At 47.0% G+C, this 14,604-nt stretch overlaps 1 protein-coding gene across 1 annotated transcript; it reads right to left on the bottom strand.

Moving 5' to 3' along the window:
* Positions 1-6,482, bottom strand: SOX4 (SRY-box transcription factor 4). Its single transcript, XM_024248173.3, has one exon. It carries the CDS (start codon positions 3,986-3,988, stop codon positions 2,561-2,563), a length of 1,428 nt encoding a protein of 475 aa, XP_024103941.1. The 5' UTR covers positions 3,989-6,482; the 3' UTR covers positions 1-2,560.
* Between the last annotated feature and the right edge of the window lie 8,122 nt (positions 6,483-14,604).

Below are 14,604 nucleotides of genomic sequence, written 5' to 3'. Positions count from 1 at the left end.
TTGACATGATTAGCTGGCATGATTTTTTCTTTTTTTTTCCCCCAAACATTGTTTTTGTGGCCTTGAATTTTAAGACAAATATTCTACACGGCATATTGCACAGGATGGATGGCAAAAAAAAGTTTAAAAACAAAAACCCTTAACGGAACTGCCTTAAAAAGGCAGACGTCCTAGTGCCTGTCATGTTATATTAAACATACATACACACAATCTTTTTGCTTATTATAATACAGACTTAAATGTACAAAGATGTTTTCCACTTTTTTCAATTTTTAAACACAACAGCTATAAACCTGAACACATATGCTATCATCATGCCATAAGACTAAAACAATTATATTTAGCGACAAGTAGAAAGGATTAAATAGTCAAATACAAGAATGAAAAACGCAGTACATAGTGTCGCGAACTCAAATCGGCATTTAGATAGATCCAGTGGTTTAAACGGCACGTTTTTGCTTATAAAAAAAGTGCAAAAAAGATGTGGTTTACAAGTTAAAGCTACAGAATCCCTTTTTGCTGTAAATGCACCAGTTTTAAAGCCTCTGGATAGAGCAGTATTTCGTTTAAAACTTTGATTTTCTTAAAAGCTTACAGTGTTTGGCTAATTCTCCTCCCCTTTTTACAAGACAGGGGCCGGAGGGTGGACACTGGTGGCAGGTTAAGGGATACTGTCACTTTAAGAAGCCTGCAGATTGAAGTGTAAACATGGAGAAATTAGGGGCTGATTTTTTAAACTGTGTGAGATATTAACCAGCCGCCCTGTTATAAAATCAGGAAATCCAAACAGCGATTTACACCGATTAACACCCCCTTTATATATTTTTTACAAAAATACACTGAGAAAATAATCAAACGTTTTCATCTCTCTTGTCTTTTTTTGTTTTTTAAAAGTGTCAAAAGTCTACATTTAAATATAAAAAATTAAAAGTTAAAACTCTAGCCCTTCAGTGAAGGAGACGTAAAATGGCGTGGGTAACAACAACTACCAAAAAAAAAAAAAAAAAAAAAGAAAAGAAAAGAAAAAAGAAAAAAAGGAAAAGGAAGGAAGAAAAAATAAAGGAAGTAAAAAGAAAGGAAAGAAAAAAAGGGACAAAAGAAAAAATATGTTTGGCCAGTATAAATACGTCCACATATAAAATGGCATCTGATTACATTTACAAGGAAAAAGAAATACGAGGATGGAGCATCGGTGAAGGAAAAAAACACGTCTTCTCATTTACACCTATAAGGAATAAACACACACACTGAGAAAAAATTTGGTCCTGAATTGTTTTTTTAAAGTCCAGCACAGATTTGAGTTGCGTTTGAATCCTTTAAAGAGTTAAGAATGAAAAAAAGCTGGTGATAATTTCGTTGTAGGAATCAAACATAGCGCCATCTATCTGCTTTTTATATTATCCTACACTATTTTAAAAACTGCTCAACAGTCTTATACAGAAATCTTTAAAAGATAGACAGGATAACATGCTATATTAACCCCACCATTGAAATAATCCAACACCATCACGATTCCGATTAAGAGAAGAAAAAAACCTTTTTTTTTTTCTTTTTTTTCTTTTTTTTTCCGAAACCACTCGCCCTCCACTGACTGCCCCTGTACCACAGCAGTCTCCTCTCCTCCACCTCCGGGGTCTGGGAAGTCTCACCTCACTGATTTCACGTAGAAAGAAGGCGGAGGCCCAGCAGCCGCCGCCGCCTGCTCCCCAACGTGCAAATCCATTTCAGTTTGACCGTGAACCCCCTTCCAGTTCGTGTCCTTCTCCGCCCCCGCCCCTAGCTCCCGCTGCTGCGCTTCCAACGGGGTTCTCGGGTCATTTCCTAGCGCCGGTCATACTGGCTGGCCTCCTCCCCTCAACATCTCCTCCTCCGGCTGCAGAGGGGGCAGAGGGAAAAGAAAGAGGAAAAAAAAACCCCAAACGGCAATTCGCCTGCGTGGAGTCTCTCAGTCCCGGCGCTACCCCAAAACATCTGCCATCGGCCAAATTCTTCACCCCGGAGCCTTCTGTCTTCATCAGGCGTTTAAAAAAAAGGGGGGGGAGGGGTGCGCTGGGTTCTCCCCTCCTTTCTTGACCAAGAAGCAAAATAAAACAAAACCAAGGTAGTGATGCGGAAAGGGGGAAGATTCCTTCAGTCTCTAGAAAACTAACTCGCTTTCTTGTTGGGGGTGCAGACAAGTCCGGAAGCTCGTTGGAAGGGGAGGGGGTCTCTTCAAGCAAAGGGGAGGAAACTCGAAGTCGCTTTTTTTTTTTTTGCCATCAACAACATCAATAACAACAATAACAGGTCTCCCCTGTCTACCCTCTTCCTCCTCCGCGTCCCTCCGGGCTGGGCAGAGTGGGTCCCCGGCCCGGGAAGGTGGGGGATGGGAGCGCGGGTCCAAAACGCCGCCGCGCTCCTTTCCGACGACGGGAACGCGGCCGAAGCCAGCCCTGCTTACTATTTTTTTTTTTTTTTCCCTTTTCTCTTTCAACTCTTCGTCTGTCCTTTTCGTTTCTTTTTTTCACTTTTTTTTTCTCCTCTCCTACCCCCCCGGCCCTTCTCCCTGCCTGCGCGCCTTTCAGTAGGTGAAAACCAGGTTGGAGATGCTGGACTCGAGCCAGTCTCCCGAGATCATCTCGCTCACCTCGGGCGTGCAGTAGTCCGGGAACTCGAAGTGCGAGCCGGAGCCGGGCTCGAAGTTAAAATCCAGGTCCCGGTCGAGCGCCGACGACGAACTGAAGCTGCCCAGGGACATGCTCTCAAAGTTTGAGCTGGGGTTCAGGTCGAGCAGGTCGTCTTCGAACTCGTCGTCGGAGGACGAGGAGCCCGAGGAGGAGGAAGAGGAGGAGTGGGACGAGGCTGAGGAGGACGCGTGCGAGGGCGCGCTGGACGGGGCGGGCGAGGCGGCGCGCAGGCTGGCGTAGCCGCGGTGGTCGGCGGGCGAGCGGCCGGCGGCGGGGGACGAGGCGGCGCTGCTGCGGCCGCTCAGGCTCGGCGCGTCGGGCGAGCAGCCCGCGCCCTCCTCCTCGTACAGGCCCAGGGGGTCGCTGGGGTCGGCTCCCGCGCCCACGCCGCCCACGGGCGACGACGACGTGCCCAGGCCGCCAAACAGGTAGACGCGCTTCACCTTCTTCTCCGCCAGGTGCTTGCCCGGGGCCGCGAGCGCTGCGGAGGCCGAGGCTGCCGAGGAGGCGGAGGCCGAGGCGCTGGGAGTCCGCGCCTTGTACAGCGAGTGGTGGTCGGCGGCGGCGCCCAGGGGCAGCAGGGCGGCGGCCCCCGCCTGTTCGGCGGCGAAGGAGGCGGCGGCGGCGGCAGCCGCTGCTTTCCCGCCGCCGCCGCCGCCTGCCAGGATGAGCTTGGCGTGCGGTTTACTGACCCCGCCGCCCGCGCCGCCCGCCACTTTGGAGCCGCAGTTCTTTTTCTGCGCCGGTTTGGAGTTGGCGCCGCCGGCACTCGCACCGCCGCCTCCTCCCCCCGCGTTGCTGCTCCCGCCGCCGCCGCCGCCCCCATGGCCGCCCCCGCCGCTGCCACCGACCTTGTCTCCCTTCTCCCCCGGCTTGGAGGAGGCGGCGGCCGAGGAGCTAGAGTTGGCGTTGCCGGACTTCACCTTCTTCCTGGGCCGGTACTTGTAGTCGGGGTAGTCAGCCATGTGCTTGAGGCGCAGCCGCTCCGCCTCTCGAATGAAAGGGATCTTGTCGCTGTCTTTGAGCAGCTTCCAGCGTTTGCCCAGCCGCTTGGAGATCTCGGCGTTGTGCATGTCGGGCGACTGCTCCATGATCTTGCGCCGCTCGATCTGCGACCACACCATGAAGGCGTTCATGGGCCGCTTGATGTGCCCGCTCGGGGTCTTGCACCAGCTCGGGTCGTCGGCCTTGCCGCCCGTGGAGGCGGTGGAACCGGGCGTGGGGGAGGAAGCGATTCCCAGCTCGAGGCCGGCGCCCGAGTCCGAGCTCTCGCCGGCCAGCAGCGCTTCCGTGTTCTCGGCATTGTTGGTTTGCTGCACCATGGCCTCGGCTCGGCGGGCGCCCACGCGCGCTCACACCCTCGCGGCGGCCGCGGCGCGATCGCCGGGCCCTCCCGGTTCCCCGGGCCAAGCACACGCCGAACGGGAAGACGCGCGCGGCGGCCGAACTGGCCCCTCAACTCCTCGCAGGGGCGGAGGTGGGTAAAGAGAGAAAAGTCCCCAAAAGATGCGGGGAAGGAGTTCTCCGCCTTTCGCAGAGGAGTTATAGTTCCCAGGCTGGAGAGTCTCTCTCTCCCTCTCTCTCGCTCTCTCACCGCGCTGCAGTTTGCTGTCTCTCGGCTGAGTCTGGAGACCGTGCTAAAGTAGAGAGGAGTTTCTCGAATGCTGGTTGCTGAAGCTTCCAATGCAAGTTTCTCGCGGCCTCCCAGGCAAGTCTTTTTTTTTTTTTTTTCTTTTTCCCTGAAGCAGTTGATTCCAGTTCACGAGCGCTCTCGGTAGCTCAGGAAAGCGACATAGTCTCTAGCACTTAGTCCCTCTCCTACAATGCAAAGCAAAAAAGACTCTGGCTCCAGGACTCTCTGTGGGCGGAATCGGCACTAAGGAGTTTGTGCAATTATTTTGTTGTAAGGTAGGAAGCCAAAAAGCCTGCATGCAACAGACTGGCATGAATAAATGTATGTTTCCCCCTCCCTTCTGCAAGAAGGGAGCTGGTAATGGCAAGAGTTCCTCCAGTGCAGACTCTTAAAAGAGCGTGCAAGAACTAGAGACCCGACAGCGAAACAGGCCTCTTCCCCTCACACACAGTTTCTCTTGCTGCAGCTTAGAGCAGACCCCAATTCCGCCTCGCGCCTCTTTATCCTTTCACAGTGTTGCCTGCAGCCAATCAGCTGCTGTAACCAACGCTTCCTCATGCCAAACCCCTCCCCCGGGCTTCCCATTGGCTTGGAACCCGATGCAATAATAATCTCCGCGTGCAATGAGAAGCTCCAAATCTGACCTCATTCCAATTTACAGAGCAAACTTTTTAAAAGGGCTAGAAGTACAGCTGAGATTTCTGCTGCCTCTTTTTTCCTTTTGCTCTGTGTGTGTGCGCGCGCGCGTGTGTGCGCGCGTGCGTGTGTGTATAGTGTGTGAAGAGGATGTTAATGCATGAAATTATTAAGGGGAGAGACGGAAATGTATTCTAACCATTATGTTAGATAACAAGGGGCTTGGAAGGGGGCGGGGTAAGGGTGAAATACTGTAAATGGAAGCTTTCTGCTTAAAAGCCAAGTGATTATTTTTATTAGTTCTTTTCAGCATTGGAATAAAGAGTCAGCCTCTCGTGCAAAATCTGTTCCCCAGCTCTTTCTTAAAGCCAAAGCTGTAAAGGGGAAGAGAAAGCCACAACAATAAATCAATGGATATTGAAAACCATTAAGAAAGTGGTACCTAGACACCTGTCATCACAATTATTTTAACAACTCTAGGTACAGCACAGATGTTGATGTATTGTGTAAATCCCTTCAGAACCGTTTTTGTGCTGTTTGTGGAAGGCAGGGAAGAGGACTTTGCAATAATTGCTTACTCTCTTAACCAAGCAAGGGTCAACTATGGTTATTTAATGATTTAAACTCCCTGCAAATCCTGCATAGCCCAAACAGGGGAGCTTTCCCTTGAAACACATTAGGTAGTGCTCCATAATTACCTCAATGGGCAGATTTCCAGAGTTTCGTATAGGTTGTATAATGGCATGTAAAGGATGGAAATCGGTTTTGCTTTCTAAATATTTGTTTTCCCTGTTTTCAAAATTAAAGATTGCGTCACTCTCTTCCCTCTCCTCCTCCGAAAGCCATCTTCCTCCTTTCCTTCTTATATATTTCCTCTTGTTATTTGTTACTTGAATCTAAGGGAACTGAAAAACCAAGGCAAAGAGAAACTGTAGAAGGAGGTGATAACTGGTAGCAGAAGAGAGTGGGGCCTCCGGATTCATAGTAGACCTGGCTGCTAATCCTTCTTACTGGTTTGTAACTGAGGGGATGTCGCCAAGTCTCAGTTTTCCTCATCTATTATATGGGAGCACTAGGAGCTACTTTAAAGAGGGTTGTTGTGAGGGTTCAATGAATTTGTGACTATGAAGCACCTGATGTATTGTAAGCCCTCAATGAATAGTAATACCTTCCTTTCTAATTCAAATGCCAGACACACTCCTAGTAAAAGCTGCATGTTGTTCAAGAGGCTAAAACAGAATAGCCACTTATGTAAAAAAGTAATAACAGGCCGGGCGCAGTGGCTCACACCAGTAATCCCAGCACTTTGGGAGGCTAAGGTGGGTGGATCACTTGAGGTCAGGAGTTCGAGACCAGCCTGGTCAACATGGTGAAACCCTGTCTCTACTAAAAATTAAAAAATTAAAAAAGTAGCTGGGCAGGGATGCATGCGCCTGTAATTCCAGCTACTCGAGAAGCTGAGGCGGGAGAATTGCTTGAACCCAGGAGGTTGCAGTGAGCTAAGATTGAGCCACTGCACTCCAGTGTGGGTGATAGAGTGTGACTCTGTCTCAAAAAAAAAAAAAAAAGTAATCACAGATCATTGATGTGAACCATACAAGGACAATAGTGGCAACCCTGCCATTCCATTGATTTTAAAAGAAAGGAACTCCATGAAGAATACTAAGAAGAATGTGGCAAAGAAAGGATGCCAAGGTATTCAAAATAAACGTTGGCTACAGAAATTACTTGTTTTCCAACGTCTGAAAATTAGAATTGTAGTAAAAATCAGCTTTCCTTAACACTATAATAGGAAACTAATATTCTTCAGGCTAACCATAAGTGGTTAGGTAAAGTCAATCCAAAATAATTAAGTCAGCTTTTGATTCAGATTAAACTAGTGCTGGGTAGTAAATTTCTATTTATCTTGTCAAACTTTTAAAGTATGTAGGCTGGCAATAGGCCCAGGTTGTCAGACTTAGAATTTTGCTGGAAAGAACACGCTATGTAGCCATCTGACTGGATCTGTAAGGATCAACCACAAGCAAAACTGTTTTTGTGGGTAAAAGCAAATAATTTTTGACCATTAGCTACTTGTATTGTATAATTTTTTTAAAAAAGGAGAAACAAATCCTTAAAAAAAGAAAAACCCAAACCAAAAACACACAGGCACCTTTTCTGCATAACAATGTTGCTGTGTTATATACTTCATTTTCTCTGGTGTGCATAGAAACACATCCTTAAATGTTATCAATCTGACAAAAAAATTATTTTAAGAGGGCTATTATCTATAATATCAATATTTTCACTAGGATAAAAAAGAATATATTTATTTTTGGATTTGTACTAACTAATGATTTGAGGGTGTAGCTAGTTTGATTAATTCAGTCAAGTTGAGTATCAATATTATTGATTATATTTCTAAGTCATTTATGCTTCCGTCATCGAATATGATGGGGAAGAGTGGAAGTTAAAGCAGTCATATATATTTCTTCTTAAAACACACAGATTTTTTTTAAAGGGTGTACTAAAACATAGCCACTGGCCTCATTCTTTTGTTACATGTATTTTCTGTATTTCAACAAATCCAACAAATTTTAAGACACACCATTGTATTACATTCCACCAAGGAAGAAAGCTGCCAGTGAAACTGTGATATCCCCCTAGATGTAGGATGCCTCCTTATTTCAGGAAGAGTTGAAATGAAAACAAAAATGTCCTCTTAGACTTGATGAAATATGGTATCAGTAACTTCCATTGACTTTATGATTACTGTATAGATATTTATATATTACACAAGTGCCTAGACTTCTGAAATAGATCTGTTCTAATGGGTTAGTTCTCTTAGAATGTAAGAAAACATATGACAAATGTCCTTTTATTAAAGTCATCTTTGTGACCAACTAAGTGTGTGCACACTGGAATGTATTGGACCTCTCAATACCAAATAATGAGAAAAGATTTCTCCCTTCTCATTCCCTAACTTCACATGCTCTGTAATCAGTTCTCCATTACTGACATTTTTTCCCCTAAATACCAGATATTTGGTGGCCCCTACTAAATCAGTACGCAGTGTTCCCTCTGCTGGCTTTGCAGTACATGAAGTAATTCTTAATGCTACTCTTTTAGCTGTATTAAGAGAAAGCCAAGATAATTTTGCAGGAAAAAAAATCCTGGTTTAGAATAATAAACTGTCTTTATTAGCAATGATGTTAGACATTTCAAATTTTGAATTAGGTATTTTATTTTATTCCCTTAAATGATGGAATTCCATTTGAGATGTAAGTGTAAAATATCTGCTAATGCATTTCTTCTGCCCTCACACATCTACACAACATAAAATCTCACATCCTTGCAATGGTATGGGGCATAGATAAAATAAGATTCTATTCCACTGCTTAATATATTCCTTTGGCATGGAGGGAGGGACCTGAATGGAAATTAGTTTAACAAATCTGGATTTGCACTGATTTACAAGATTTTGCCTTGCCTTGGTCATAGAAACTATGATTGTAGGCACTAGTCAGACCTGACAAGTATTCAGTTCAAATAAAATAAAGAGGAGGAAAAACTGTATAGTTGTTACTTTACCTGACAAGGAAGAAGCCCTGGGAAATCAGATGTCATTGGCCTTTGTCAACTGAAAGGCGCCAATTTTTTCGGTTCCACACTTTATGGAAAAGAAGCCTCCATATGAGGCTGATTTACTTCTCAGTCAAGTAGACAAACATAACTTGCACTTCATCCTTTTGGGCTGATGACATTGCATTGTAACTGGGCTCAGTGCGGAATGGGCGTGGGGGTGCGTGCATTGAAAAATAATATATGGAAATAACTCATATTTGCAAAATATCAACATAGGATTCTGGGGTAAATGAAACCTAGCATTTATTTTTATCACTAGAATAAGCTAAGAGTTAAGAAACCTGCATTTCTAACAATTTTACCATTTTCCTCTCATAACCAGTGACTAGCACACAGTAGACTTAAGCTGTTCATGCCAATGCCAACTCATTATTCCTTTCCTCTCGATTTTCTCATGAAAACAAGCAGAAGACGAATGTTTGCAGGGCTACTTGGTTTGCAAGCATGAACACAGGCTTCTGCTTCTATTCTAGAGGCAGAGAGGCATGGCACCCGGGTAGAGCCTGGGTTTGTCTGCAGCCAGCCGGCTCCCAATCTGGGGAGAAGCAGCCGCCAGGTGGCATCGCTGAGCCTCCCTGCGCCCGCGAGGCGAGGTGGGAAATCGTGGGGATAGTCAGTCTTCTTTCTTCTCCCCCTTCCTCCTCTCCCGAACCCCTACCACTCCCTACCACTGTACCTTCTTTAGTTAGAGGCTTAAACGCTCAACGAGTAATAGGGTATGTCGATGAATTCTGATTTTTTTTTCATAAATCAAAGTTTAGGGCAACCACCCGCCGCCTCCTGCTCACTTGTCAGGAGCTCCGGGTGACTGGGGAAGCCTAGACCAGCCTCCTGTCTGGATCAGGTAACCCAACTCGGGGGATTATCAATTTCGGTTTCCCTGTCTTCTTGCTAAAGTGAATGCAGTTTCTCCGGCTTCGGAGAGCGGCTGCAGAGAAACGGCGCGCCTTACTTAAGGACGCCAGTGCAAAGGCCACCCCCTACTCAAAAAAAAAAAAAAAAAAAAAAGGGTTTCCTTCAGGCAGAACGCCTTCCGGAGCGCAGCGACTCGACTCGCAGGCACGGCGCTCTCCCTGGCTTAAGCTCGCTGAGGATTAATGGTGCTCAGCCTCGCTCCGCCGCGGCGGCCGAACCTCTCCTTTCGCTTACAGTTACAGGGAGGAAATAAATTGGAATAGACTCAGACCGTGCTTTCTGGAGGAAAGTCCTTCCTACTGTAAACATGTTTCAGGCGATCCTGTCAGCAGCATTTTAACACCCGTCTTCCGTTTAGGTTTTACGACCGGGGAAGGAGCTGAAGACACACGCGCGCGCACACACACACACAAACGCGCGCGCACACGCAGCCCAAGCGAGGACACCTCCCGCACCCTCGCGGGCTCACAGCCCTCCTTTGAATTTGCAACCGGTCGCGGATAGTTGGGGGGTGTCGTTTCCCAGGAGCTTGGCTCCTCCGTCCTCCTACCCCATCCCCTGGCCCTTGGAGGTGCTGTCTAGTTCCGTCACTGACGAGAACTGACAGCCACTTGGCCCCCTGCTCTCTTGGGTGCCCAGCATCCTTTGCTCTGGACGACTAAATGCTCTCTGTGAGCCTTGCTTGGATGGTACGGTGCGCGCTGTGCATGTGGGACCCACTCTTCGGCAGGCACACGACCTTCGTACACCGGCTGGGCAACCACCCACTTCATCCCCTCCCCGGACCCCGCAGGCTGAGGCCCCATTGAGAGCGCAGCTGCAGCGTCTCCTTCAGGAGGGCAGAGCAGGCTGCGCGTGCACGGCGCGCGGGGGGGAGGAAAAGGGCTGAGAGCTGAGGGAAGTCGACAATTGAGTGCACCCCAGTCTTCAAGCGTTCCTTCTCCGCGGATCACAGAGGGCCAGGCGTGCATTGGCGCCTTCCCTCGATCCCTCGCTAGTGCAGGAAAGACTGGACGGTGGGGGCTCTCTGAGTTTACGAGGGCCACGGAGGCGCCCCAGGGTGCCAGGCGCCCTTGTCAAGGGCCGCGCCCGGAGCTCCAGATTCAGTCCCCAGCACCTGTAGGAGGCGGTTTCGGGTCTGAGAGAAGGGAACATATGGCAGGTAGTTAACAGGGAGAGGCTGCGCCCTGGGCGCAGTTACGAGGAAGCCAAGCTCTGCGGAAGGTCTCGGCTCGTTTTGTCCTCCTTGGATCAGCTGGTCTCTGCCTTTCCGCTGGCAGCCGCGGCAGTCAGGCCCTGGCGCAAGGGTCTGGGTGGAGCTGCCTACTCGACCGGGGGTGGCGGGGGTTGAGGGGGCGGCAAAACCACCCCAGTGGCCCCAGCAGGCGGTCTAGGTGGGGCACGCCCCACGGGCTTCCCACACCCAACCCAACAGCCGGTTGTTGCAATTACAGTTTTAGCCCCGTGGGGGAAAGCGGGTGATTTCGCTTTTGGAAAAACACTTCAAGAGCAACCCTAAGCCAGCGTTACAAGCCAGTTGACCTGCTATTGGAGGTTGTGCGAGGGCGGGCTGGGGCGCGCGCGTCTGCCAGGGAGGGAATCCCGCTGGGGAGTGGGCAGAGGGAAGCAGAGCAAAATGTCAGATAACGGAAAGAGGGGAGGCGGAGGAAGAAAGGCGTTTGATTGCGGGGAAGTGGGAAGGCACGGAGACCGCATTGGCTGCCAAGTGACGCGGGTCAGGAGGAGAGGGACGCGTGCGTGGCGGGCAGCGAGTGTAGGACGCACGGGCCCCCTCTCCAGGCAACCGATCTCCTTTCTTCCAGCCCTTCCCCTCCCATGCTCCCACCGTAGTCAGACGTCACACTTGGCGCAGACAGCTTTGGGGGAACTCATAGGGGTGGGAGGGGTGGGGTGGGGTGGGTCAGGGACCGTAGAACCCAGTGCCCCAGACCGCACCTGGAGTGCAGTACACCTGGCACCCGGGACTCGCCATCTGCTCCCAGCTACCGTCTTTCGGGCCAGGGGTGTGAGCCTGGAGAAAGATAAGAGTACCGCGTGGGAGTGGATGGCTTGGTGTCAACCGCCTCAATGAACTCAGTCAATCAACGTTTATGGTGCTCCTACTGTGTGCTGAGCGCAGCCTCGGTCCCCTCCAGCTGCTGGGCTGGGGAACTGCACCATCTGTTGAGTTAGAAAAGAATTCTGTGTATATGGTTGTAAAATAAGTTCAAAATTCTGACAATCATGCATATGCAAATTTGCCATGAAAGGAGGTTGATAGAGATAGTTTGGGGATCTGGAGAAGTGTTGGGTCTAGCAGTACAGAGGTTTTGTGATTTTTCACTGCTTCCTGAAGCATGAAACTCCCATCCTTCCTGTCCCACATTCCAAGTTAAAAAAAATGATTTAGTGACACTTTATCTGGCTATCACGATTCAAAAATAACTGAAGGCTAGTACTTAAAACACTCAAACTTAACTCATTAATTTCAAAAGTATCGGACCCAAACCACTGCCTTATTGTAACAAATATTTTGTAATATAACTTTACTCTTCTGAAATAAAATCTGTGGATTATGTAACTTACTATGCACAAAATTAAAACAGAAACCATAATGTTCAAACTACAATATTAAAGGAGAAATACACAGTAGGTAATTTATAATAAGACAATATACATTTCAAATATGCATGGTAGGGCTGTATTTCACTAGAACGTCCAAAATGTTGTCCAAAAATTTAAAAATTCTCCCTAGGAGTACTACTGCCTAGGTGTGAATTATGCACTATGGGTGGCAGGCAAATGCTAAATAATGAGGATGCTACTTGTATTCTGAGTTCTTAAATTTACAGTGGATGTGGTAGATGCTTGTAATAAATCATCCTCCTGGTACATGTGCCTTTATGTGGACCTTTTCCTCTCTGATTCTGGGTTTGGTCACTGAGTTGCTTTGGGAAATGGGGCATTAGCAAGCATGAGACAAACAGACTTCACAAGTGCCCATGTACTGGGGTTTGTCCATTGAAACTGTCGTGTTGTGAACCTACTCCAGTGAGACCATGAAAACATCATGTTGTGAACTACCTTCAGCAATCTATCTTACTGGAGGATTGAGGGCCCCATAGGGAAAACCAAGGTGTCCCTCCAAGGCCAGCATCCCAGGCATGTGACTGAGGCCATTTGGACTCTCCAGATTTGGTTGAGTTGTCAGATGACTGCAGCCACAGGAGTGATTCCAGATGGGTACAACAGAAGAATCACTCAGATTGACACCCCACAGAATTATGAGGACTAATAAGTTACGTTAAATCGCTATGCTTTGGGTAGTTTGTTATGCAGTAATAGAGATCAGAGTTGTATTAATTACAATGCCATTTGATAGATGCCAAAATATAAGTTCATGCAGGAAGGTAACTTTTTCTTAATGACTCTAGATCTTTATTAAAAATTCAGTCAGTATTTTCATCAATGCCCATAGTGTATATGGGAGTTAGTTAAAATTGAATAACCCCATGGAAAAAGACATTCCATGCAAATAGACACCAAAAGCGAGCAGGAGTACCTATTCTTTTTTTTTTTTTTTTTTTTTTTTCAGATGGAGTCTCACTGTCGTCCAGGCTGGAGTGCAGTGGCATGATCTTGGCTCACTGCAACCTCCGCCTCCCGGGTTCAAGCGATTCTCCTGCCTTAGCCTCCCGAGTAGCGGGGGTTACAGGCACCCACCACCACGCCCAACTAATATTTGTATTTTTAGTAGAGACGGAGTTTCACCATGTTGGCCAGGCTGGCTCTTGAACTTCTGACCTCAGGTGATTCACCTGCCTTGGCCTCCCAAAGTGCTGGGATTACAGGCATAAGCCACCGCGCCCAGCGGCGGAGTATCTATCCTTATATCAGGTAAAACAAACTTTATTTTTTTATGTATTATTATTTTTCGAGACAGAGTTTCACTCCTATCGCCCAGGCTGGAGTGCAATGGTGTGAACTCAGCTCACTGCAACCTCCACCTCCCAAGTTCAAGTGATTCTCCTGCCTCAGCCTCCCCAGTAGCTGGGATTACAGACATCTGCCACCACACCTAGCTAATTTTTGTATTTTTAGTAGAGACAGGTTTCCCCATGTTGGCCAGGCTGGTCTTGAACTCCTGACCTCAGGTGATTTACCCGTGTCAGCCTCGCAAAGTGCTGGGATTACAGGCGTGAGCCACTGCGCCCAGCCAAAACAAATTTTAAAGCAACAGCAGTTAAAAAAGACGATGAGGGACATTATATAATGATAAAAGACCTTGTCCAACAAGAAAATAGCACAATTCTATATATATATATATGCACCTAACACGAACTCCCAAATTATAAAATAATTACTAGTAGGCCTAAGAAATGAGGTAGAAAGTAACACAATAATACTGGGGAACTTCAGTACTCCACTGACAGCACTAGACAGGTCATCAAGACAGAAAGTCAACAAGGAAACACTGGATTTAAACTATACCCTGAAACAAATGGACTTAATAGATATTTACAGAACATTCTACCCAACAACAGCAGAATATTCATTCTATTCATCAGTGCATGGAACTTTCTCTAAGATAGATCATATGATAGGCCACAAAACAAACCTCAATAAATTTAAGAAAATTGAAATTATATCAAGCACTCTCTCAGACCACAGTGGAATAAAACTAAAAATCAACTCTGAAAGGAACCCTCAAAGCCATGCAAATACATGGAAATTAAGTAACCTGCTGCTGAATGATCACTGGGTCAAAAATGAAATCAAGATGGAAATTGAAAAATCCTTCTAACTGAATGACAATAATAACACAATCTATTAAAACCTCTGAGATAACAGCAAAAGCAGTGCTAAGAGGAAAGTTCATAGTCCTAAATGCCTACATCAAAAAGTCTGAAAGAACACAGATGGATAATCTAAGGTCACACCTCAAGGAACTAGAGAAACAACAACAAACCAAACCCAAACCTAGCAGAAGAAAGGAAATAACCAAAATCAGAGCAGAGCCAAAAGAAATTGAAACAAACAAAAAATGCAAAAGATAAATGAAACAAAAAGCTGGTTCTTTGAAAAGATAAATAAAATGGATAGACCATTAGCAAGATTAACCAAGAAAAG

The sequence above is a fragment of the Pongo abelii genome, chromosome 5 (genome assembly GCF_028885655.2).
Source record: "Pongo abelii isolate AG06213 chromosome 5, NHGRI_mPonAbe1-v2.0_pri, whole genome shotgun sequence".
Taxonomy (NCBI): Eukaryota; Metazoa; Chordata; class Mammalia; order Primates; family Hominidae; genus Pongo; species Pongo abelii.
The sequence above is the reverse complement of the archived record's forward strand: the minus strand, read 5'-3'. Positions and strand labels throughout refer to the sequence as shown.

Excerpts from the sequence above, each read along its gene's own strand:
- SOX4 (XM_024248173.3), bottom strand. The coding sequence starts at position 3,988 with ATGGTGCAGCAAACCAACAATGCCGAGAACACGGAAGCGCTGCTGGCC.